The 27,760-nt window shown below is 39.0% G+C and overlaps 1 protein-coding gene across 2 annotated transcripts; it reads left to right on the top strand.

Moving 5' to 3' along the window:
- Positions 1-27,760, top strand: pkp3a (plakophilin 3a). 2 transcript variants are annotated; one of them, XM_067436812.1, is made up of 13 exons: positions 1-94; positions 5,220-5,326; positions 8,655-9,487; positions 12,199-12,322; positions 12,404-12,608; positions 17,207-17,381; positions 18,546-18,663; positions 18,763-18,927; positions 19,019-19,201; positions 22,588-22,741; positions 22,831-23,026; positions 23,115-23,202; positions 26,543-27,760. In XM_067436812.1, exons 2-13 carry the CDS (start codon positions 5,240-5,242, stop codon positions 26,582-26,584), a joined length of 2,370 nt encoding a protein of 789 aa, XP_067292913.1. In that variant the 5' UTR covers positions 1-94; positions 5,220-5,239; the 3' UTR covers positions 26,585-27,760. The 2 variants fall into 2 exon arrangements, with proteins under 2 accessions (XP_067292913.1, XP_067292912.1); XM_067436811.1 differs by lacking the exon at positions 1-94 and adding an exon at positions 2,022-2,404.

The following is a 27,760-nucleotide window of genomic DNA, read 5'->3' as shown; positions in this document are numbered from 1 at the left end:
GCTAACTGAGAGACAGCACACTAACAGCCCAACAACATTTTCTCAGCACTGGAACTATTCGCTAAATCCTGCTGATTGGCGAGAACAAAGATTGGTGAGTACAAATAAAAGCAAACACTTTCTATGTGAGCTCTCAATAATAGCTTAAAGGGAAAGTATGTCCAAAAAGGAAAATTAGCTCATGATTTACTTACCCTCAAGTCATCCTAGGTATGACACTCTTCTTTCAGACGAATAGAATTCAGAATTATATTTTTAAAAGTCCTGGCTAATCCAAGCTTTATAATGGCAGTGAATCGATTTGTTTGTGTCAGAAAAATATAAAAATATTTTAAACTTTATAAACTAAAGTTTCAGCTGATCACCTTCCGTAGGCTATTACATTTTTGGAAAAAGTGTTGAAAGTGCCTCCGCAGTTTAAAATGCTTTACGCTACCAGTTGCGCTCGTCAGACGTAGCATTGGCATTTTGAACGGCGAGAAAGCACTTTCAACACTTTTTCCAAGGAAGGCGTTCGGCCGGAACTTTACTTTATCAAGTTTTAAAATATGGATATTTTTCTGACACAAAGGAATATATTCTCTTCCGAAGGCCTTTATTAAACCCCAGAGCCATGTGGAGTTATTTGACTTAAAAAAACAGAGCAACAATACTGCTATAAAATTGGATTTGCCAGGACATTTTTAATATAACTCTGATTGTGTTCATCTGAATTTTTTTTTTTACATTTACCTAGAATGACTTGAGGGTGAGCAAATCATGGGCTAATTCTCATTTTTGGGTGAAGTATCCGTTTTATATTATCATCTTATGAACAAGCATGATTCAGTTTTGTGAACAAGTATCAGTGAGTGACTCAGTGGCTGCAAACGCTTGATAACTTTGTGAGGAAGATGCTGATTTGCTTATTTCCAACGAAGTTTCCTGTGAGGACCAGTCTGCACTAAGAACAAAGGCTAATTCAAGGTTTGAATTGAATTTTGTGTTAAATAATATAAAACGGCATATAATTATATTGAGTTTATTTTATAAACCCAAATGTAATTTCAAATCTAAAGCTATTAAGTTTATGCCATCGGTAAAAATTCAGTTGAAAAGTATCCTATGGTCATTTTTCATTCAATAATTTATATATGGAAAGCAAAAAGCCCACATTAGGTTAGATGAAGGTGAAGCATCGAATTGATCATGATCTCCCGCGTCTTTACGGCTCCACCCGTTGCTAGGCGACGATACAACAACAATAACCTGTTGAAACTGAAGCACACGTCACCTGCATGCCAGAGCGCGTTCTCTTCAGAGTAGCTGCAGTGACGACAAAACGCTAGAAGAACGATTTATTTAAGTATTATTAATTGTAATGGAAGAATAGGCTGTACTATTCACGAAAAACGTGTCATATTATTTAATTTCATGCGGCTGTTCATATTTATACTTAAAACAATGTTTAAAAATAAAGGTTGTGTTGGCATTGAAGGCTCCCTTCCTTTAACATCCATGGAATATTTCCTTAAAGATGGTTCTTTAAAGATGTTTAAAATGTTCTTACCACTAAGAAAAAAAGGGACATTTTAAAAACTGATCACTGAAATGGTCTTTGGGAACCAAAACCATTTTAAAAACTTTGTTAAGAGTGAGGTAACCTTAAAATAGTTTTCATGATTTAAAAACATTTGTAAGACCTTATTATTTCTAAGTACCGTAATAATAATAACAAATAATAATTAAAAAGGATAGTTAATGTAATAGGAAACCAAATTAATTGACATTATGTTTAATTATACATAGCTAGGACTATGGTATAATATGAACAGTAGGCTATGCATTTGTATATAGATATCTTACTTTGGGAGATAAAAATTATTGAACATATATTTCCATTTTGCTTAAAACACGATTAAATCATCATCGCTGATGAGTTTACCTGGCTCAGGTAACCGATGACTCGCCTATCTAAACCCCGCCTACTTTAACTCCCACGGAAAAGCCACAGATTTCTGATCAAACGTCAGTGCGTCTTCTCATTTTCATCACTAGCGCAGAGAAACACAAGCTGTCTAACCGAAGACGCGTGATTTTTTTCTTCACCGCGGGGAACTATCTCTTTTCCCACTCTCTGTGGTGGGACTGTAACTTCTCGGTCTTGGTGGTTCAGCTCGGTTCCATCGTCGCTTCAAAATGAGTGTGAGTGTGACCACGGAGAACGTCTTTCTGACGGCGTTGCAGCCCAATTCGACGGTCAGTACTTACGCGGTCCCGTCCGAAAACGACCTCGCGCATGGAGGGTCTCACGCCAAGGATGAGGCGAGATTTAAGCGCGTGCACCAGCAGGTGACCATGAGACTGGCGGAGAAGTCCACGCTCCCGCGCCAGAACGGCTCCTCGTCACAATACGCAGCCTCAGGTGTGTCACTGCGCGCTTTGAACTATTGTAATACACCTGTAATAACACAATAGCCTTTGAATTATTAATCTGCTCATCATCTGACTACATAAAAGGCTTTGCCCTGTGCTTTTATGCAGGATGCTGTTTCATTTAACAGTGGAGTTGAATTACACCTTTGTTAACTTTTGGAGAAAGTTAGTTTGATTTCACATGCATTTTAATTAAATTTACAGGTACAGTCTGTACTGTGTTGTTTACACTTAAGTATGCAAATTATTAAATATTTGTAAAACTGCCTGTAGCAAAACTGTGGTCACGTCACATGGTTTCTGTTATTTGGATATAATACAGCAAGACAAAACTATATATATATATATATATATATATATATATATATATATATATATATATATATATATATATATATATATATATATATATATATAATTACGTCATGATTTTTTTTGTTTTGTTTTTTGGGGCATTTAGACTAGAGATAAGCTAAGCTAAATAATTAGCACTTGCATAACAGACAGAAATACTATGCGACTTCTGGTTTGGTGTTAATCATTTACAGGGGCGAGTTGAGCAAGGTTCAAGTGTAATCTCAGTTCCTGTTACAAGACTAAGTGAGAGTGAAAGTTTCAAAGCTCTCCTTTGAAAAAACCCTACCCTCTCTAAACAAAAAAGTGCTTATCATGCACAAAAGGAATGTAATTTGGTGCCGTCAATCATAATGGCTTGAATATCAATTGGCGTGACGGAAAGCCGAAGAGTTTTACTTTCTCATTGTAGAAAGACAAACCTTTAGTTTCAGTCCACTACCTCCAGTGCCCACAAGTGAAACTTATAGTACAATATAATTCATTGTACATTTGTGTGTGTATGGTCCATCAAACACATTTAAGAATTTGTGGTTGTGGGGTTGAATTCCTGGCTTTATGAGGGTCTGCCCCAGATATTTTCAGGGTAAAACTGCTGGTGCTTAGTGGATACGTTAACCTGACCCCTGGTTTATGAGGTTACCTGCATTTGACAAGTTCAAACAGCCTTAAATATTCCTGTTACTGGCCCTAGGCTTCCTGGAGGACGTCTTGAAAATGTCTGAAAACTAGATCTGACAATGGTGAAATACCAAGCATATGTTACGAGTTTGAGATAAGCAATTTCTTAGAGATGTAGGTCAAATGGATCGTTTTAAAACAAAAACATTCAAACTTTAATTTCTGATGAAAAATTATTTAGTTGTTGTATAGTTATCTGAGTTTAGTTCGGCTAAGCAATGCACTATGGCAGGGCGAGGCAAGGAAAAGGGCGTGTGTTTTTTTTTGGGTAGGGACATCGGGAGTGTCCCATCAGACCGGTTCTGTCTTTTCTGTCTGTTGTCTACAACTCACTCTACACTTACTCACTTATCGAACGCTTATACCACTCCCTTATTCACCTTCTCAAGCGCATGTACATGCATGCCCATAGATGCAACTCCATCTGTTGCTGAGCCAGAACAAAAAATGCTGTAAAACTGTTGTAAACTTGCACCACAGTATATTTTGTGTAACTCTACACTTTTGCCTCATATTGAAATTGCAGTGTCATCAAGGGCATATGCTGATTATACTGACTCAGCTGTAAAGTTACAGGCTTGAGGTTTTTTGGGTTGTTTTTTTACAGGGCAGTAAATCTTCGGCTTTACATTTGAACGTCTACAACTTATTGTGATCAATATAGGCAGACTTTTATGCTCTCCATTCAGCCACTTGATTACATTTATACAAGACATACAAACTCGCATACAATGGCGTCATAAACCTGACTACAAAGAAACAAACCAACTATCAAAAAAACAAAACTGATGTGCAAGTTTACAAAGTAGATGTACAAACGGATATACATGGGTATCACAAACATGAAACAAAGCAAAGTTGTTTAAATAATTAAATCTGACATGCATGTTTTCATACAAACTTGTGTGCAAACGCTATCATAAACATGCCGAAAGTAAATCAAAACGTGTCTGTTTGATTAATTGTTTAATTTAAGAAAAAGCATGCTTGTTTACATAAAAAACTTGCATGTTAAAGCTATCGTAAACGAGACAAAAGTGAAACAAAATGCATTTGTTTGATTAATTGTTCCATCAAAGCAAAAAAAACATCTTTATATAAAAAACTTGCATGAAAAAAAAACTATCGTAAACATGACTTAGGTTAAACAAAATGCGTTTGTTTGATTAATTGTTCCATCAAAGGAAAAACATGCATGTTTGTGGACAAACTTGTGTACAAAGACATCTTAAACATGACTAATGTGAAACAAAACATCAAAGTTATTTGTTTACTTGTATTAAAGAATGTCCATGCAGGTTTACAATACTCAATGCTTACAAATTGTTCACAGATGTGTGCAAAGGTTTGTGAAATTAAAGCATTTCATTATTGAATCTAGCTGATTATCTTTTTGTCTTAGTTTTTTAACTAAAGGAAAACAAATAGCAAAACATTAAGGGATTAAAAAAAGTGCAAGAATTGCTAATCAAAGGCCATATTATTAGAATGAGGATGTGGTTTAATTTTAGTTGGTTATTGCTAATAGTTTCAGTCTACACCAACTAAAGGGTAATTTAATGCCAATTTAAGAAAGAGTTTTATTTTCTTGCTTAAAATACGCTGTAGCTGAGCTGTTAGGTGTGACTCTTGTGTTCAGAAACTTGTAGAATGTGATAACACTTTGAGAAAGTTCACTGGGAGGATAACTAGTCTATAGTATTTTTCACAGTCACAAATTTCCACTCAGATGAACATTTCTATTAATATCTGTATTTTTCTTCTCTTAGAATCTGGGGATTATACAGCCATGACAAAATATTCAACAATGAGCCAGAATTTCACCCCAAATTTCAGCTCTAAATCCTATGCCTATTCTGCCGGAAGACCAATGGTGGTAAGATTCATTCAACTTATAAACAAAAATATTTAATTGTGGTTTGCTTGTTTAAAATATTTTTAGTGTGTGACTGTATGGACATGTATCTTGAAATGAGTAATAGAGATTGTTAGTTAGGCGTGATATTTCACAGGAAAGCTCTATTTAACAACCCTACATGAAAAGTCACACACTTACAAATCTCTAAGCTTCCCTTTCAGTTATTTTCCTATTGAGTAATACTATGTTTCATTTGGGCTGTCGATTTAATGTATTAAACATGTATTCATGTATGGATCACACTTCATATGTTATGTACTGTGTTTGTTAAAATGTACTTATTGTGTTCATGTTGTATTGCAAAACACTGCTATTGCTGCTATTGAGGGATACGGGAAAGGTGTGGTGGTATGGTTCGGTTTAAGGATGGGTTAAGCCGGTGTAAGGGAAGGGTCAACCATCAATAATTCAAACTTAAATTATCATACTAAAGTTTTTGCACTTATCATGTATTTGCATTATATCAATTTGGGGGCCTTTCTCCAAAAATATTGATGTATTGGCTAAAGGGTTAGTAAAATATTGGCTAAAGGGTTAGTTTACACCAAAATTCAAATCATGTTGTTTTAAACCCGTCAAACCTGTTCATCTTCGGAAAACAAATTAAGATATTTTAAATGTAATATGTCCCTCCATCGACAGCTATGCAACTACCGCTTTCAAGCACCAGATAGGTAGTAAAAACATAATTAATGTAATCCATCTGACTCCAGTGGTTCAACCACAGTTTTATGAAGCAACAGAGTTCTTTTTTTTTCACAAAAAAACATAATTTGCATAAAATACATGTCTGAGCTGTTGTAACTAAAAGCAACTTGCACTGACATATCTTAAATGTCACTGCCATTGTTTTGTCTGAAGATGTGCAAACGGACTGGGACTCCTGAAAAGATGGGTCTCTGTCTGCTTCCAAACGAACTCTGGTGCGGTTCGAATGATTCATTTAAATGATATCAACACAACACAGACCAAAGACATTTAAACGAACCAAAAACAGGACATGATGCCACAAGATGTGACCCAAAAAATGACCGAATCCTCAAGCATACCTGTTTTTTTTCAGTCGCGATGTTGTCCATCACAGTAGGAGTCAGAACCGCGTCTCCTCGCAGCAGATCTTCATTTGTGTGTGTGATGGAGGGATTCCAGCCGCTGTTTTGACTTCTTCACACATTTTATAAGCTCTTCACAAGTTCTCAGCTGGTCAAAATACAATCATATACAGTGGGGCAAAAAAGTATTTAGTCAGTCACCAATTATGTAAGTTCTCCCACTTAAAAAGATGAGAGAGTCCTGTAATTTTTTATCATAGGTACACTTTAACTATGAAAAAAATCCACAAAATCACATTGTCTGATTTTTAAAGAATTTATTTGCAAATTATGGTGGAAAATAAGTATTCGGTCAACAACAACAAAAAGATTTCGGGCTCTCACAGACCTGTAACTTCTTTTTTAAGAGGCTCTCTGTCCTCCACTCGTTACCTGAATTAATAGCACCTGTTTGAACTCGTTATCAGTATAAAAAACCCCTGTTCAAAACCTCAAACTGTCAGACTCCAAACTCCACTATGGCCAAGACCAAAGAGCTGTCAAAGGACACCAGAAACAAAATTGTAGAACTGCCTCAGGCTGGGAAAACTGAATCTGCAATAGGTAAGCAGCTTGGTGTGAAGCAATCAACTGTGGGAACAATTATTAGAAAATGGAAGACATACTAGCCTAGAAATCTAGACGCACCCTAACGGCAGCAAATCTAATCTGCCGCGAGGGTCATCTAGCAACTCTCAATACACTTCTGAGCTGTAAACGCCAAACTCTGGTCATGCCAATCACATCGTGTATAGCGTCGGTGGGCGGGGCTTAACATAATGACGGCCGAGTTGCGCTTGCGTGCTTCTACACAGAAGCTGGAGAACGGCGGTCTTTCGAATCAGCTTTGACCGCGACTCTGGAAGACTTGGAGTTAAGCTTTTCTCTGAGAAAAGAACGCCACTGAAGTCATTCTTAAAAAGGGAAGATGTGTTTGGAGTTTTGCCGATTGGATACAACGAAAGTTTAATCTGTCAGCCAGCTCTGCTTCACCTTCGTTGCTCTGGTTGGTTGTAGCACTATGCAATTGCATGCACCCGTCCAGAGGGAGTTTGAAAGACAACCGTTTATCCCGCCCCTCGGATTGAGCCCTGTCAATGGGGAGTTTCCAGACCAAACATCTTAATGTGGGTCTAGCTTGTCAGGCTAAAGACATACAAGACCACTGATAATCTCCCTCGATCTTGAGCTCCACACAAGATCTCACACCATGGGGTCAAAAGGATTACAAAAACGGTGAGCAAAAATCCCAGAACCACACAGAGGGACCTAGTGAATAACCTGCAGAGAGCTGGGACCAAAGTAACAAAGGCTACCATCAGTAATACACTATGCCACCAGGGACTCAAATCCTGCAGTGCCAGACGTGTCCCCCTGCTTAAGCCAGTACATGTCCGGGCCCGTCTGAAGTTTGCTAGAGAGCATTTGGATGATCCAGAAGAGGATTGGGAGAATTTCATATGGTCAGATGAAACCAAAATCTAACTTTTTGGTAAAAACTCCACTTGCCATGTTTGGAGAAGAAAGAATGCTGAGTTGCACCATATCTACTGTCAAGCATGGGGGTGGAAACATCATGCTTTGGGGATTGTTTTCCTCTAAAGGGACCAGGGTAACTGATCCGTGTAAAGGAAAGAATGAATGGGACCATGTAACCCGGGACCCAGTTTAAAAAAAAAAAGCAGTATCAGGCTCCCAAAATATTGGATCCGTCTGGATAAAACGCCGATATGATACCAAATGTTTACGTATACAGCTAAACGCGCCTCAGTGTGTGAAATTAACCCTGAAATGTCCAAATTAAACTAAAATCTAATCATGGCTTAATCTAAACCCTGTCTGTAAAACCAGGCCTTTATTTACAAAATATTAATAATTTGCATCGTTTCATTGATTCATAAAATTGAGATAAAACCACTGGAGTCACATGGATTACTTTAGTGATGTCTTTAATACCTTTTTGGGGCTTAAAAGTGGTAGTTGTGTAGAGTATACTGTCAATGGAGCGTATTTGTGTTCTGAAGATAAATGAAAGTCTTAAGGGTTTTGAATGACATGAGGTCGTTCTAACACTTTAATATCAATTGTATTGATTAATGAATCAACATATGTAATTTGATAACATAAATCAATCGATAGCTATTTTTCATATTGTTATAGATATTCAATATTAAACTTTTTCTTGTTTCTGCTAGGCCCAGCGTCCATCCCAGTACTCTACTACTGGTTACTCTTCCCGCTCCGCCGTTGATTTCGGCCCAAGTACCAAAATCAGTTACACAGCAGGAGGAGGAGGTGGTGGCGGAGGAGGCAGGGCTTATTACCAGGAAGAGGCCATGGGTGGCGGTTACCATGGTGGCAGATACCAAGCTGCCGGTGGCCAAGTTCAAATGCGGCAGGTCGGCTCAATGACTCGTTCCTTCAGCCAAATGGGGGCCGACCCGGAGGCATTGTCGGTGCATTCCATGTGTGTGGCATCCATGCCACGCCCGGTTATGCCTCCTTATGCCATACAAGATGACAGCGACGGCGGCAGTCTAGTTTCAGATCGGGATGCTACTTATGCACAACAGTCTTCCATGCAGAGCATGAGCAATGGCTACGCTGCCAAAACCTTCCCACGACCGGCCATGTATTCCACATCTAGAGTGAACGGATTTGAAAGAGGAGAGCAGCAGGTCAGTTCCATGACGCTACCAGCCATGAAACGCTCCCTCAGCGGAACGATCGGCTCGGCCGGTGGAGGCGGCATGGACCAGGAAGTCTACATTAGCAAGCAGTCCTTCAAAGGCCCTGCCCACCGCACCATCAGCCGAATCAACAATCGGCAAACGAGTCGCATGTCCAATGTCTCATCTGGCATGTATGGAAGTGCTGGAGGATTCAGTGGCTCCCAGGGCAACCTGGCGATGGTGCAGCAGGGAAGACTGTCACGTGCCGGCTCCGTAAGGAGTATGCATAGTGTCGGGAGAGGCAAGGATGTGTTTGACGGCATGGATTTCACTGACAGCATGGGCAATCTGAGCGGGTAAGAACACGTGTGTGAAAAATAGCAAAACGCATCCCAAACAGATCAAGGCAAGGAATTAATTATTGAAGTTGCAATGAGAAGCAAATAGCATGTTTTCTTCCATATTGCAACATGTAGTTTTACTCAGTAACATACAGTAAAATGGCTTATGTAGGGTGAGACTTGGTTCAGTCCTTTAGTTGTTGATTGGATGGAGGCAGATCTGAAGGCAAGCTTGCAGTCAATTGAAAGAAAGAGGTGGAGATAAGCTGACTAAATGATTGGAGAAGTCTGGTATACGTCACCAAAAAAAAGTATGTCGATTCACTAGAAGATCATGTAACAACATTTTGTTTCAAAATTACAGTATTTAAAAATTGAGACATGTATAAATCATTCACAACAAGATTAATAACATGCATTTAGAAGCTGAATAGGGTGAATTTGTCTTTCATGCCGAATTTGGGGGGTTGGTTCACCCAAAAATGAAATTGATGTCATTAATGACTCACCCTAATGTCGTTCCACACCCGTAGGACCCCCGTTCATCTTCAGACACAGTTTAAGATATTTTATATTTTAGTCCCAAAGCATATGCTAGGCAGACTTTACTGTCAATGTCCAAAAAGGGAATACAAACATCATCAAAGTAGTCCATATGTGACATCAGTTGGTTGATTAGAATATCTTGAAGCATCGAAAATACATTTTGGTCCAAAAATGTCAAAAACTATGACTTTATTCAGCATTGTCTTCTCTTCCGTGTTCCTCAAAAAAGATTCGAACGGTTAATGAATCAGTGAATCGATCAGTGATTCGGATCGCCAATGTCACGGGATTTCAGCAGTTTGGCGGTTTGGATCTCGTGTCAAACTACTGAAGTCACGTGACATTGGCGACCCGAATCATTGATCAATTAATTTAATTTTCGATGCTTCAAGAGATTCTAATCAACAAACAGATGTCACATATGGACTACTTTGATGATGTTTTTATTCCCTTTCTGGACATGGACAGTGGGGTTGTCTAAGGGTTTTCGTTAGGCACAAAGCAGAGTTTAGTTTAGTTTAGTTTTTTTACAGTTGCTGCCTGAGATCCATCAAAACTTGCCGAATTGAAGGTAGAATGATGTTGAATGGTTTTATTGTTTGGATTTTTTTCCCCACCCAGGTGTTACATAAGGCTCATAAAGTTTTTCACACAAGACTTCATTATGAACAGTCTTATCTTTTGGTTTGAGTCCATCAAGTTAATGATTACGAGAAACTAATCTAATTAAAAACTCAAGTATTTAATTTACTGGATTTTTCAAAAAAAGTAATTGTAGCATAGTTAATATATATATAAACACACACACACACCAAATAATTTAGGATTTTTAACTATTAACTAAGGATGTCTGGTATCAAAACATTAGGAAATTGACTTGCTTAAATTATTAAAATACTTTAAAGATTTCAGGAAAAGTAATTTGCTAGCCCCATTAGCGTAGACCCACTCAGAAGTAGGCCTAATTAAAAATGCACACTTAAAATGCACAAATAACATGTCTTACCAAACGCTTTCTTATTATTTTCGGTCAAAAATTCCAATAATTATGTACCATAGCTATTTGAACCATGCAAACTACATATTACTGTTTACAAATTAGCCTATTAGCTATTCTCATTAAAATACTTGGTGTGCAAGTATGGCTAACAGTCATTACCCACAGTGAGTGCAGCTGACCTTTGAAGCAAGAAATGATTTATACTTTGCTTTAATAGCCTGTCAGTACACCCACACTTAGCTTATCTGTCCTTGTTGCGCTAACAGTGTGTGTGTGTGTGTGTGTGTGTGTGTGTATGTATGTGTGTATGTATGTGTGTATTTGATGTTGCCCAGCCCTGCCTATATGTGTGTAAAAAGTGAAGAGTGAGTCTGTTGTGCAGGCACACCCAAACCAGTCCAGCCACCTCACACTTCACACACCCTGGGAAAAAAACACACACTTTCTAGCACTCCGGCGGTATGCACCAGCGCACACAGAAACACACATGGAGGAATGTCTGTTAAGCAGAACTTTTTCAAATAATGCTGACTCTTAAAATGGAAGTAGTACTTAAGAAGCTAAGATTAGGCTAGTTTATCAATTACTTGACAACGGAACAACCTTTTTCTTCAAGCTCCACTCCACTCCATGTTTATTTTAACAATATTTGGAAAAATTGAGAAGCGTGTTGTTGACCAGCAATTATGAGTAGAAGAGATGAGAACCCAAATTTCCTACATAAGTTCCAGAGCTCATTGCTAAAGTGCTAACCGTTACCAGCTTTATTTTGCTAACATTCCCATTAAGTCTTATTATTAAAAAATAAATAAAAATGAAAACATTTCCTTGTTATACAAAAATTAACAGAACATTTTATAATTTTTCAAATTATGAGAACATTTCTGAAAATTCGGAAACAAGTAGTAACAAAAATTACAATGAAAACATTTAAAATATGAACAATGTATAAACAATGTTTTTGTGCTAATGTTTTGAGAACATTTTTAAAGACTAGATTACTTTGAACAAACATTCTCTTAACATTACTGGAAGGTTTGTTCATAACTTTGAGAGAACCTTGGCAGAACGTTAGCCAAACCTTCCTTGTTAGCTGAGTACAATTTTGAAAGTCCTTAAAAAAAGAGCAATATCACTCTTTACAGAACTTTACTAAATACATTTTCATTTTGTTGTATAGACTCAACTCCTTGGACATACCTACTGCCATTAACTATCTTGATCAGTCCGATTATGAACTTCAGATGTTGGGAGCTGCCTTCATCCAACATGATTGTTACCATAACAATGAATCAAAGAAACAGGTATGCAGTTGCTTTTCATCTGAAGCCGAAATGTGTAATTGTGTGTTTTCGATTTGAGTTGAACGCCTGTGCGTCTTTCAGGTGAACCAAATGCAGGGAATTCCTCGCTTGGTGAAGCTGTTCAACAGTGACAATCAGGAGGTTCAGCGCTACGCCACCGGCGCCACCAGGAACCTCATCTATGAGAACATGGAGAACAAAGTGGGCCTTATTAAAGCCGACGGGATCCCCAAGCTCATGGAGGCCCTGAAAGAAGACGACGATGAACTCCGCAAGAACATCACAGGTGGGCATTTCAGTCATGTTGCTCTAGTTTAAAAATTACAAATCAGGAATGCCGAGAGAACATTGAGTTTGGTACGTTTTTCATCTTCAAACCAATCTTGGGTCTCCAGCCGACCGTTTAAATTCTGTCTGGCTAGCGCACATCCCATAATGTTCACACATTAGATCAGTAGACGGAGCTGTGTCTTTTGTTGCCGTCCCAATGTATCCGACCACATGAGCGTTAACAGTATGAAAGCAATCTAGTCAAATGCATTTTCCACTAACTCTGGAAGTGGTCAAAAGTGGACAAGCTCAGAACTTTTTTAGACCCCATTTAACCATCCACTTGAGATCCAATCAGCCTTAATAGTTAGGGACAGGTGTGGGGGTGTGGGTCAGTTTAAGGGTAAAGTTAGGGTCAGGTGTGGTGGTGTGGGTAAGTTTAAGGGTAAAGTTAGGGACAGGTGTGGTGGTGTGGGTAAGTTTAAGGGTAAAGTTAGGGACAGGTGTGATGGTGTGGGTCAGTTTAAGGGTAAAGTTAGGGACAGGTGTGATGGTGTGGGTAAGTTTAAGGGTAAAGTTAGGGACAGGTGTGATGGTGTGGGTAAGTTTAAGGGTAAAGTTAGGGTCAGGTGTGGTGGTGTGGGTAAGTTTAAGGGTAAAGTTAGGGACAGGTGTGGTGGTGTGGGTCAGTTTAAGGGTAAAGTTAGGGACAGGTGTGGTGGTGTGGGTCAGTTTAAGGGTAAAGTTAGGGTCAGGTGTGGGGGTGTGGGTCAGTTTAAGGGTAAAGTTAGGGTCAGGTGTGGTGGTGTGGGTCAGTTTAAGGGTAAAGTTAGGGTCAGGTGTGGTGGTGTGGGTCAGTTTAAGGGTAAAGTTAGGGTCAGGTGTGGTGGTGGGTAAGTTTAAGGGTAAAGTTAGGGACAGGTGTGGTGGTGTGGGTCAGTTTAAGGGTAAAGTTAGGGTCAGGTGTGGTGTGGGTAAGTTTAAGGGTAAAGTTAGGGACAGGTGTGGTGGTGTGGGTCAGTTTAAGGGTAAAGTTAGGGACAGGTGTGGTGGTGTGGGTCAGTTTAAGGGTAAAGTTAGGGACAGGTGTGGTGGTGTGGGTCAGTTTAAGGGTAAAGTTAGGGTCAGGTGTGGTGGTGTGGGTCAGTTTAAGGGTAAAGTTAGGGACAGGTGTGGTGGTGTGGGTCAGTTTAAGGGTAAAGTTAGGGTCAGGTGTGGTGGTGTGGGTCAGTTTAAGGGTAAAGTTAGGGACAGGTGTGGTGGTGTGGGTCAGTTTAAGGGTAAAGTTAGGGTCAGGTGTGGTGGTGTGGGTAAGTTTAATGGTAAAGTTAGGGTCAGGTGTGGTGGTGTGGGTAAGTTTAAGGGTAAAGTTAGGGTCAGGTGTGGTGGTGTGGGTAAGTTTAAGGGTAAAGTTAGGGACAGGTGTGGTGGTGTGGGTCAGTTTAAGGGTAAAGTTAGGGACAGGTGTGGTGGTGTGGGTCAGTTTAAGGGTAAAGTTAGGGACAGGTGTGGTGGTGTGGGTCAGTTTAAGGGTAAAGTTAGGGTCAGGTGTGGTGGTGTGGGTCAGTTTAAGGGTAAAGTTAGGGACAGGTGTGGTGGTGTGGGTCAGTTTAAGGGTAAAGTTAGGGTCAGGTGTGGTGGTGTGGGTCAGTTTAAGGGTAAAGTTAGGGACAGGTGTGGTGGTGTGGGTCAGTTTAAGGGTAAAGTTAGGGACAGGTGTGGTGGTATGGGTCAGTTTAAGGGTAAAGTTAGGGACAGGTGTGCTGGTGTGGGTCAGTTTAAGGGTAAAGTTAGGGACAGGTGTGGTGGTGTGGGTACGTTTAAGGGTAAAGTTAGGGACAGGTGTGGTGGTGTGGGTCAGTTTAAGGGTAAAGTTAGGGACAGGTGTGGGGGTGTGGGTACGTTTAAGGGGTAAAGTTAGGGACAGGTGTGGTGGTGTGGGTACGTTTAAGGGTAAAGTTAGGGACAGGTGTGGTGGTGTGGGTCAGTTTAAGGGTAAAGTTAGGGTCAGGTGTGGGGGTGTGGGTAAGTTTAAGGGTAAAGTTAGGGACAGGTGTGGTGGTGTGGGTCAGTTTAAGGGTAAAGTTAGGGACAGGTGTGGTGGTGTGGGTCAGTTTAAGGGTAAAGTTAGGGTCAGGTGTGATGGTGTGGGTCAGTTTAAGGGTAAAGTTAGGGTCAGGTGTGGTGGTGGGTAAGTTTAAGGGTAAAGTTAGGGACAGGTGTGGTGGTGTGGGTCAGTTTAAGGGTAAAGTTAGGGTCAGGTGTGGTGGTGTGGGTCAGTTTAAGGGTAAAGTTAGGGTCAGGTGTGGTGGTGGGTAAGTTTAAGGGTAAAGTTAGGGACAGGTGTGGTGGTGTGGGTCAGTTTAAGGGTAAAGTTAGGGTCAGGTGTGGTGTGGGTAAGTTTAAGGGTAAAGTTAGGGACAGGTGTGGTGGTGTGGGTCAGTTTAAGGGTAAAGTTAGGGTCAGGTGTGGTGGTGGGTAAGTTTAAGGGTAAAGTTAGGGACAGGTGTGGTGGTGTGGGTCAGTTTAAGGGTAAAGTTAGGGACAGGTGTGGTGGTGTGGGTCAGTTTAATGGTAAAGTTAGGGACAGGTGTGGTGGTGTGGGTAAGTTTAAGGGTAAAGTTAGGGACAGGTGTGGTGGTGTGGGTCAGTTTAAGGGTAAAGTTAGGGACAGGTGTGGTGGTGTGGGTCAGTTTAAGGGTAAAGTTAGGGTCAGGTGTGGTGGTGTGGGTCAGTTTAAGGGTAAAGTTAGGGACAGGTGTGGTGGTGTGGGTCAGTTTAAGGGTAAAGTTAGGGACAGGTGTGGTGGTGTGGGTCAGTTTAAGGGTAAAGTTAGGGACAGGTGTGGTGGTGTGGGTCAGTTTAAGGGTAAAGTTAGGGACAGGTGTGGTGGTGTGGGTCAGTTTAAGGGTAAAGTTAGGGTCAGGTGTGGTGGTGTGGGTCAGTTTAAGGCTAGGGTTAGGAGTAAGGGAAGTGTCAATACACTGTACAAAAAATATATATAATTTCTCAAATTAAAACATGTCTAGTGACTGATCACATCTAAAATTTGCAGTTGGCCAAATTGAATTTATGTGAATTGATGCAATTTAATGTGATTTAGATGTGATCAGTCACTAGAAATGTTTTAATTGGGGCCTAATTATTTTTACAGTGTATTGTAATTATAAATGTATTTACAGAAATTAATTACAGATGTAAATGATTAAATTTATGATTTAAATGTTAGTACATAGTAGTTAAGGCCACCTAATATGAAGTGGGTCCATACTTATAAAGCACATTAATGCCTTATTCTGTATGACCATGTTCTCCCTCAATACCCAATAAACATAACTACCTTACTAACCAATAATAAGCAGTAATTAGGAGTTAATTGAGTCATAGTTAATAGTGAGAATTGGACCTAAACTAAAGTGTGGCCAAATACTCTAGATTCTAGCTGAGCCTCAAAGGGACAGTTCACTCAAAAATGAATTTCTGTCATCATTTAATCACACTCATGTGGTTCCAAACCAATTCGACCTATGTTCATCTTTGGAGCACAAATGAGGATCTTTTTGATTAAATCTAAAAGATTTCTGTCCTTCCATCCATGTGACTCCAGTGGTTTAACCTGCTTTTGCTTTGATCCCGAATTTGAAAATTCCCTTTTCCTATTGATACGACTGGATTTCACCCGGGGAAAAAATTAACAAAATAACTGTTAATCCGACCACATCTTAAGGCTGCATGATGATAACGTACCCATTATTGACTGATGTGGAACGCTCTACGTAAGAAGCGACTTGTGTGCCACAGAAAATTGATTCACAGTTTATTCCAGTGAAGTTTGGTGTTAGCATGTTGCTAAGCTAACGACTCAAAATTCTAATTAGCATAAATAGCACAACAATATCTCTAAAACATTTAATTTTAATCAGTTTAAACAGTTTTATTGATAATTAGTAGTACAGGATGAAATATAATTGGATTTTAGGATTTTTCATCGCAATTGATCCTGAGATTGCCATTGTTGTTATATAGTATGTCTAAAAATTGTGAAAAATATAGATACAACTCCTTTTTAAACATTTATCTTTAACTCAAAGACTTTTTCATTCATAATAGTGAGATTCAGCACCCTTTTACGTCATTAAATGACAGGTTTTTAAAGTCTAGATGTGTGTGTGTGTGTGTGTATGTACGCATAGGGCGTTGACCGATCTCACAGTATTGCATCAAGCTGCATTAATTATTGCTCAGCGTTGTCTCAACATGTGCAGTGAAATGAGCGGACTGCTGTAGCGAAAGTTTGTGAGTCAAGTTTATGTCAGTGCTCACGGCTCTGTGCATGTCTGGATGTGCAGGATCTCCAATAAACATTCATCTATGAGAACACTGCTAAACAGGGGGGTTAAGAGGATGACATCATAACGAAAGTCAAGGAGGATGTAAATCTTCAGCAAGGAATTTCAATTTGGGGTTTCTGATGCCTTTCCCCTGTTTTACTTTCACCGTTTTTTCTCCTTTGTTTGTTTCCTTATCAATTTTTTATCTATTTCCCATGCCACTCTCCCATGCTCTTTTCCTCATTCTCTTTATCTGTCTCCCTCCTGAACTCACTCCCTTCAGGCATTCTGTGGAATCTGTCCTCTAAGGATAGCCTGAAAGAAAAGTTGGCACGAGCAGCTCTTCCCGAATTGACGGAGAAGATTTTGATTCCCCTCTCTGGCACGGGGGAGGAGGAAATCATTGAGCTGAGCCCCTCAGAATCCGACATCTTCAACAACACCACTGGCTGTCTCAGGTACACACAGACAGACACACTTTTTTGAGTTCCCCTTTACTTCTTCCTGTTCCTATAGGAACTTCATTAAACTACGGCGAATGCAAATCCCCTCTAGGCATATCACTGCTAGGAAACCTGAGAACAAAAACACTTAAGAGTCATGTTTCAATCCAAAACCCAGCCCAAAGAAATTATTCTTTTAGGAAATGATTTTAGGACTGGTATTTTAGGACATCCGTAACAGTTTTTTTTTTGCACTCTAGCGGTTAATAAACAGAACTGCATGCGTCTTGTGGAAGAACATTGCAGCTACTTCTCTCTGTTTATGTCTATGGCAAGTCACACACGTACTGTGCTCCTCCGCAGCGGTTCCTACCAGTCTGGCCTAAAATAGTCCCAATATAAACACTTATTATTAGTGTACCATAATGATTCAGGGTAAGAAAAAAAACACGGTTTGGAAAATGGATTCATGTTGTAAATTCTCATTATATAATTTTTGTAAATCTTGAAAACAAAAAAAGCTTCTTTTTTTGAAAATTATAGAAAAGGAAAGATATTTTTTTCGACTGTTTTTATTATTATTATAGAAAATGAATCCTATTTTTTGGACCGTTATTTTTTTTATGATAGAAAATGAAGGCTGTATTAAGGATTGTTATTTTTAGACAATTATAGAACATTTTTTACAAATTTTTAGCATGCGTTAGAGTTAGGGTTTGGTAAATATGCATAATTTACTGTTACTACTATAGTAAGTGCATGTAGTAATGTGTAACTACGTCACCTTAAAATAAAGTGTTAATATATATATATATATATATATATATATATATATATATATATATATATATATATATAATTTTTTTTTTTTTTTTTTTTTTTTTTTTTTTTTTTTAGGATATTTTAGAAAATTTAAAAATAAAGCCTATTTTTAGAACTATTTATTTAGCATTTTCATAACAGTTAAAATTAATTTTTAAAAAAAGTGTATTTTCGAAATCTACTTCAGTTGAGAAAATATGACTCGCCACAAAGAAATATTGGTGACTACAAATAAATGTATTTAAAAAATAAAATATACATGTAGCAAGCAGGGTGAGGCTGATAGCCGTGGGAATGGAGTCGTGGTGTTTTTCACAAGATTCTGCCTTTAATATAAGCTTCTGCTTCCTTGTACAGGAACTTGAGCTCAGTGAACGAGAAGACCAGACAACAGATGAGAGAGACCCCATCCCTTATAGAAGCTTTGGTTGGCTATATTCAGAAACGCATGCTGGACTCTAGAGTGGAGGAGAAGGTACTTGTGGTACACACACTTTATTTCCTGCCTCTGTTGTTGACTATGCTTGCAAACTGAGTGTTTATGTAGCCATTAATGTGTGTGTTCCTCTTTCAGGGTGTCGAGAATGCGGTGTGTGTGTTGAGGAATCTGTCCTTTCAACTGTACAGTGAGATTCCCACCTCGGCACAGTTACGATTGGATGGTCCAAGCCGAGCTCAGGGCTCTTCAAAAGGAGAACCTATCGGCTGCTTCACACCTAATAGCAAGAAGGCCAAAGACGTAAGGAGAAGTTGCTTTCAAATTCTTTTTTCAATATACTAATTTCATGCTCAAATTACAGCTTAATGTCAGATTTAATTTTTACTTCCAGAGACAAAACCAGGACCTCACTACATTTACAGAAGTGTCGCGGATACCCAGAGACATCGAGTGGCTCTGGCACCCTAGGATAGTGGATTTGTACAACCAGGTGCTGCAGCGCTGTGAGATCAACTCCACCACACGAGAGGCCGCGGCCGGAGCCCTGCAGAACATCACTGCCGGAGATAAGAGGGTAAAATATTTACATTAGAAACTTATTAGAAATGCCTTAGCACCTACCCAAAACATCTGAGAGTCTGTCACCTAGGGGAGTAACGGTTCAAATTACTCACTGTTCGGTTTGTATCACCGTTTTAGGCTCACAGTTTCAGTATGGTTCGGTATTTGCTATGTTAAGTGGATAAAAGGACTACTGTCAAATAAAATAAGAACGTATAATCAAACTAAAAGGAATAGCACAAATACAAATAAAATAAATAAATAGAGTTTTCTAGGTATTTAACAGTAGTATTTAAATGTAAAATAACACTTCATATAATCTTTACCTATAATTTATATTAATAAATGAATCAGTTCAGCGTGCATGTGCTGTCTGAGATGTGTGCACGCTTTGGATGAGTGTGCACACTTTTGTTTGTCTGGCTATCACCAGACCAAGCTCAATCTTTTAAGAATGAACATTGGTCTGGGGAGTCTACTCTGTATTTTCTACTGCACTAGAGGCGTAATCAACAGGCATAGTTCAAATGACTCTGTACGCAATTAGATAGTCCTTCAACCAATCAGACCACAAGAGACATGATTAACAAGCATACCGTAATTCCTCAAATAAAGGCCGGGGCCTTTATTTACCTGAACTGCCGATGGGAACCGGCTTTTATTTGAAGCAGGCTTTTATTAGGGGCAGGCCTGTATTTCTAATTCCATCTGTTTGAAATATAATTGCTTTATGTAAACCGTTTTCAATTTAAAGTGATCGTTCCAGTGGACAAATATCATTGATTTTTTTAAAGAAACATTTGCAAAAATATCACCATACAACATAATACGCATTTTTTGTAATTCCGCGCGCAGCTCCGCATCCGAAGATGAACGAGTTCTCAGCGAATCTAGCCGAGCATGACGTCTCATCACACCGGCCCCCAGTTTGCACATACAAATTAGGTGCTTATATTTACTGAATGAGCCTAAAAAAAAGGAAAAATAAACCATTTTAAATAAAGATCCATGTTTAATCAAATAAATAAATAAATCACGACATTAAAGTTTAGTCAAATTAGGAAATATTTACGAGATCGTTAATTTAGTGCATATTTTGTTCTTATGTCACAAGTAATAATATCAAGCCAAGGTTTACAGAGTTTTACATGATTCCTTTGCAGTGTTGTTTTTGGTGAAATGTTATATTTATTGAACAATTACTCCGAATCGCCCTCTGTCGTTTCAAAGAATAGCACATGCGCGAGCGCGGCCTCGTCCGTTTGGGGAGGAGCGCGCAGCGCGCTGTCAGCGGAGACAGGCAAAAGTATAAACAAGGCTTGAGACGCGGCGCTGCGCACAGCTGAGCTTCAAGGCTTGGGTGCGACCCCCTTAAGACATAAAAGAGACGAGAGGCTAATATTAGGTGCGTCTTAATCAGCTCCCTAGTTCAGTAGTCAGGGCACTGATCAGGACATACCGGTAAGTCAATGGGCTGACTCCCTGATCAGTGCACTGACTACTGACGGAGCAGATTGAGGCGCACGCATTGTGAAGATCGATATTTGTAGCCTGCCTGACACGGTATTTTCACAGACGTCGCATCTCTCATCGACTACAGTAGCCTATTTAAAATGGCACATGCATCCGTTATATTCTCAATTTAATTTACAAAGCAATCCCTGTAAAGTGTTTAGGTTAACTATAGAAGAGACCAGGATTAGTGTGTGTCACACTGGCATGACTCGCATCGGGGCGCGTGGCATCGGGATGGTTTCGCATTAAATTAACGGCATTTAGGAGATTATCCACTCATTTCCCCCCAGCCCAGGACACTTATTTGCCCCCCGGCATTTATTTGAGGAAATACGGTAATTCAAATGACTGTATGCAATTGGATAGTCCTTCAACCAATCAGACCACAAGAGGCGTGATCATCGATTTATCCTTCTCTATACATCATTAGGTTAAACCTACCAATAGCGTGCCGGATAAATAATCTAGTCTGTGATTGGTTCCCGCAAATGCGTAATAGAAGCAGGATAAATGAATGTAGAGGTTTCCAGCCTGAGCTGCCAGGTGAAATCAAATCACCGGCAGATCAGACTGGGTTTACCCCGTCGACAGTTTTGCGCCTTCTTGCGCTTGAGTTTAAATTGGCAAGCCTTAAAAACATGCAGAAATTATCATCTCTTGTGACGATGCAGCACTGGCCGATCGGGACTTTCACACTTTCATCGGTGTCTTTCACACTGACCCCAGGCAAAGTCCTTTTCAAGGAAAAACTGTTCACTCGACGACCAGCTTTTTCGGACATCCAAAACCCAATCCTGTCTATTTGAATAGGGAAATCCTGAAATGTCAAAACTGCTTGCCGAACTCATAGTGAAAAAACATATTTCAAATCAGCAACAAAATCTGACATGAGCTGTCCACTAAATGTTGTTTCTTATGCTCAGATATCATTGAAAAAAAGCTCTTTTTTTCAGGCCAGACCAGCCAATGCCCAATTACAGTCCTAAGCACAAGTATCAGGTTTCTATGGGAACCGGAGCTTCTAACAGCAGCTGTGCAATGACTTTACCAATCAGCGATATATACTGTAGAAGACGGGATGTATTCCATCACATTGCGCATTGCAGTTTCTCCCATTCATAAGTCATAGGAGTGAACCGTCTTTCTAAATCTATAGTCTTTGCCCTAGTCCATCAGGCCCCAGTCCGTCTTTATTGTTGATTCCCGCTCAGAACCTTCGTTATTGTTTTGTGCCTGTACGAATCAGTGTCTGTTTTAGCACAGAAGGCAAAGTGTTTTGTTTCGAGCTATAAACATCTTGGTAATGACGGTGTAAATGACTGGTCATATTAGAGCATACAGCACTCGCATCGAACTACGTTTAAAAAAAGTGACTGTTTTGTCGACTTTTTTTTTTTTACCATCGCTATAATGTATTGGAAAGCCACAATGTTCACAGACTAGAGATTTATATGATGCAGGAAGTAGCTTGTCTTCACTTGCCATGCTAAACTACGACACACCAACACGTGAGGAACTGATATCAGCAACAGATTTACATACCAACAGTTGATAGGACAGCTACTTGCGAAATGCAGAGCATATCCATCGACAGAAAATAGGTTAGCAGCCTACCATGCACGTTGATTTTTTTTGTCTTCAACAAACTGTTAAAGAAGCCTTGTCAGATTTGAGATTAACCACGGTGCAATTGCAACCCCCTACTAGCAACCTCTCAAAACACCCTATGAACACTACAGGAACCGCTCAGAAAACTCTTAAGAAACAACCCAGAACAGCTTAGCAACAAATTCTCAACATCTTGGTCTAACTAGTACTAACACATTAGAAACGGACAAATTAATTTCAATGATTAAACTTCTCTTTTTCTTTTTTATATCTCAGTGGGCGTCCATCTTGAGTCGTGTGGCAATAGAGCAGAATAGGATGGTGCCTGTCATTCTGGATCTCTTACGGACCGACAAAGATACAGAGCTCCGTTCTCTCACCGGCTTCCTCAGAAACCTCTCTCGCCATGCCAAGGACAAGAACGACATGGGTGAGGCTTCCTTCTCTAGCCACAAAACTAGAGTCGGTCACACCTCTGTAGCATTAGAGAAGCTCATTGCTCAATTTTTTTTACTTCAGCTACTAAGGTGGTAGATCCCTTGGTCAGAAAACTGCCCTCCGACGGCCGCCAGAAGGAGCCGTCAAATGAGGTGGTGATTAACATCTGTGGAGCCCTCAACAATCTGGTGACCAGCAGCATGTTGGCTGCACGGGACATCACCTACTTCGATGGCCTGTCCAAACTGGTGGGCATCAAGACCAACCATGACAGCAGGTAAAACTAAGTCATCCAACTATACAACAAACTCAAAATAATATATTTTTTTCCATACTAATGTTTCAATTTCAATATTTTTACCCAGTCCTGCCAAAATAAAAGCTGCCAAAGCAGCGGCGACAGTGCTAAGCAACATGTTCCAGTACAAGAAACTACACAAAGATTACAGAAACGTAAGTGCTATGATCTTATTATACACTCGCTCGAGACATGCATATTCTATATGGACCAGGTCTCCCCCTCATGGTGGTTGACATTCTGAGCTCACACAACCAGCCGAATAAAAATCATTGCATATTATTACTATTATCAGATATTTTTAGTCTTGTGCAACAAATACACCTGTAAATAGAGTGTAATAGTTGGTTCCGAAAGAAAAAACTCCATTAAAATTCTCCATAAGGAAATTTGATGTTGAGCGATAACTAATAAACCTTTAAAGGCAGCCCTACTGTGAGCTGAACGAGGCTGTTAATCCATTTATATAATGGTGATTAGCAATGGAACACCTGCTGAAAAACTACATTACCCATTAAACACCCAACAGAAAATGACACCAATCAGAAAGTCGAAAAAAGCAATACTCTCCAAAATAGCTCTTTAGCTCCGCCCACTCCCATGAAGCGCTGCAAATTACATAATTGAGTCGATCTCCCTGCGATCTAAAAATATTTAAATGTAGGCATTTTTTGCATTTGCGATAAACTTAAAATATATTGTTTTTAAACATATAATCAAAGTTCATAATTGTGTTTAATATATTTCAAAATAAAAGTTCTGTTTAAAGGTGCACTTTGTAGTATTTTTGCAGTAAAATATCCAAAAACCACTAGGCCAGTGTTATATATTTTGTTCAGGTGAGTTCTTACAATATCCCCAATGTGTCCAACTATTTGTAAATTGTGGGAAAATTGCTATTTTAACCAATGAACCGGGACATTTGAGGGAGTCGCCTGTCAATTGCGTCATATCTGCGTTACCCTCGGTTTCCAAATGCCATCATAACATCATTTTAAACACACTTAAATTAATCTAATATGATAAACAGAGCTGCTTTACCCCATACTCATGACCGGAAAAGCAGAAATGGCGCAGACGACTGTGTCCCGTCATCATAATAAAAAGTGTGTTTGTGTAACAATCGCTCCAGCGGCCGTGCTCTGCCCCACAACAGTCGGTCCTGCTCTGTTTCACACTACAGTAACGTTAATAACCGCATTCATGAACATGATTTCTGCCCGAGTCCTATTTTCCACCTGTGAGGTGAAAACCACATGTCCCAAGATTCTGCACTCAAACGTGGCGTCATCAAAATACGCCTTTGTTTTGAATAGGCGCCCTCTAGCAGACGGAAAAATTACATAGTGCAGCTTTAACTTGAAGAAATTGTGATGGAAATATATTACTGTTGTACTGTAAAATTGAGCTATGTCTCAATGTAGTAATAATACAAATAATAAATCATTATTAAAATGTAATTGCTTTTAAGGAATAATTATTCCTTGTTTTAAATTGAACAGCAAAGCTCTGTTGTACAGCATTTTGCTTGACAAAAACGTTTAATTTTGTTTGATTTAGATAAATGAAATAGTTTTATGGTGCGTTCACACTAGACGCGAATGAAGCAATAAGTGCAAATGATTTACATGTTAAGTCGATGCAAAGACGCGAATAGTCATTCTGCAGGGTGAATCGCGAATTAGGCGAATTGAGCGTTTGTCACGCCTACTTTAACGAATATTCGCGCCGCGTTAACCAATCAGGAGACTGCTTGTGATGTCACGTGGTGAAGTGACAGATGTGATACTCGAGGCCAGAGTAATTAAAAAATACTGTATGTTAAATGTATTTTTAAGAGTTTTTCAGGCGAGACTGTAGTTGTTTAAAGCTCAAATCTGTGGTTTATTTATTAAGAGAGCGCCTGTTTTTAAATTTAATCTGACGTTTTCGGAGGTGTGAGATCCAGGCGATCAGCAGCGGTCGGCACTCATTAACCCCGGAGAGAGCAGCCTTAACTCGGCTTGTGCTTCTGACGTCTGCCGCTGCTTGCAGAAGCCCCTCCCAATGTCTGTTGTGTAGTGAACGTCACACGAGAATGAAGCGAATTTCACGCACGAATGGATTCAAAATGTTCATGTGTCCAACTTGGCGCGAATAGCGCGATTTATTCGCTTCATTCGCATCTGGTGTGAACGCCCAATTATGCCTTAATTGATTGCCACACATTTTCTTTTTGGGGACTGAATTATGATTTTTATTTTTTATGAATTCAATTAATAAGGCTTTAATGAAAAATGTTTGAATTTGTGAAAAGAGTAATGTATATAGGGCCTAAAAGTGTAATTTTAGGTAAATTTTAACATTAAACTATCCTGACGTCATCATACTGAATTCTAGTCAGAATATGAGTCTGAAACTGCTCCATCGGGCTATAATTATTGCGCGTGTTTCTACCGAACCAGGAAAAACATCAAATGGATAGACCTACAACAAAAAAAAAAGTAAAAAAAAAAAGATTTTAATGATACACAGAGTACTTACCCAACATGATCATCATTTCAGAGAGAAATGGTGAAGGTGAATGCATATACAAACAAGCTCTCCGTTTAGGATTTAGAACAAATTTAACCAAGCGCCGTTGATGACGTGCATGATTACGTTAATGTTTATTATCTGTCCGTCATCGTCTAAAGCCCACTGTGATGATTTCATTGGTCCGAAAAGTTTCTGTTCGGGGATAATTACTCCTCTATGGAGCGAGTCCAGACCGAACTGCCCTAGCTCAAATGTTGTGGGCGGGGCTGAGTTTGGCTGGCATCCAGGCTAGCATTCAACTTTATACGTTTTATGATTTCAATTAATTACTTTTTTGTTTTTTGTTTTGTTTTGATGACTACATTTTTATTTAATCATTTAAATTTGAGTCCAAAGGGACAACAACACAATCCAGAAAATTGTTAATGGGAAAACACGGAATTTAAAAAAACAAAACCGATTTCTTTCGTTATTTTCAGTCAGCTTAGAAAGACCCGCCCAGAAAGACCCACCCAGACCCAGAATGTGTCTGTTTCTTTTTGTGTTTTGTGCGTTATGAACTAGTAGTCACAGTAACTGTTATTCCGCCCTGCCCTCAAGTCATTTCCCAGTTATTTGCTTTTCCAACAAACACAACAAACACATATCATACTGAATAATCAAAAGCAACAGCCTGCTTATTTTGCAGTTATATTTGAGTTGCTTTTTTTCCAAAACACACTAGCACACTTAAAGAGTGTTGATATGGGAGGTAGATGTTCAGACACACCCTGAGATGTTGATTTCAGGTGATTTCCTTGTGAGCATGTCCAAACACACCATCATAGGACGCCACGGCTGGGGAAAAAACACAAAACATGTTCTTTCTTCTAACTTCAATTCTGGGATGGTAGCCAGAGTTGCACTCTGGTACAACTATGTGCCTGTTAAGACTCAGCGTCACTCACTCCTGTGGTGTTTTCTGCTTGTGTTTTACAGAAAGGATATCAGAAAGAAGACTTTTCAGACATGGGCTACTGAACCAGCTAGATTTTGAAATAGGAAGATATTTAATAAGGACAATGGATAAAGAAAAATACAAAATACTGCCGGAACACCTGCAACACTGTATTTTGAAACATGAAAATGTGGATTACGCATTTAGCCTTTCCCCAAAAAAATCCTCAGGGATTTATTGCAATATTTGTCTTTTTTTACTGGCTGTTGCCTGTATTTTTTCTTTTTATTATTATTATAGGACCACAAAATATCCATGATATAATAATTATATCCTGGGAATTTAATCACTCTTTTTTAAAATAGTTGCATTTAATTTTTGTAGAAAAATATATGTATATTGAAAAATTGGAATTGTAAGATTATAGATGATCTGAGAAGACTGTCATATGTTTTATAATACACATAAATATTGTAAACACAGGCCGGACAGATTCAGGCTGTTCATCAGCTTGCTCATCATAATAGAGTTGCTTATTTCTTACTAGGCAGATTCAATTGTAGTGGGTTTTCTTTCTTTTTTTCTTTTCTTTTTTTTGTGGTGTTTTATGTGTACACAGGAATTGTGTATTATTATCTGTACAAATTATAGGAAGTTTAATAATGTCTATAATTATATGAGGACGCATCTGAATGTTTGAATGGAAATGTTGCATTTAAAAAAATTGAGTAATGGTTGATGCCGCAGGGATCAGAAAGATTCTCAAAAAGATCACTAAAATATGCCATATAAAAAACTACCGTTCACTTACAAATGTTCTTATTTTTCGCAATTGTATATGGTGCAATATGTGCATTATGTTTGACAGTACGCAACTTTACTCACATGTAGTGTTCATTTTTTTTTTTTTTTTTTTTGTATAAACTTTTTATTATGGTTGCCAAACATTAAATGTTTGGTTTGGGTTGCTGTGTTTTCAATTTCTATTTAATCTGCTGCATATGCAAAGCAGGAGACTGTTATGAGTGATTTGCAATCTTTAAATATCGGACACTTTCTTGTATTGGATCGAGAGTTGTTCCTGCAGAGGTCTTGGACTTTCTGACCTTTAAGAATGCATGGAATGTTCTCTTTCCAAAGCCTTTGATGATTGAATGTCTAGTATATTTCATTTTTCAGCATAAATGTCCTTGTTAAATGCATGTGCGCGAGTGTCATAGATCTATGTTGATGAAAAAAAAACACAATAAAAAGAAAAT

The sequence above is a fragment of the Pseudorasbora parva genome, chromosome 25, assembly GCF_024679245.1.
Source record: "Pseudorasbora parva isolate DD20220531a chromosome 25, ASM2467924v1, whole genome shotgun sequence".
NCBI lineage: Eukaryota > Metazoa > Chordata > Actinopteri > Cypriniformes > Gobionidae > Pseudorasbora > Pseudorasbora parva.
This window is presented reverse-complemented; position numbering and strand designations above follow the sequence as displayed.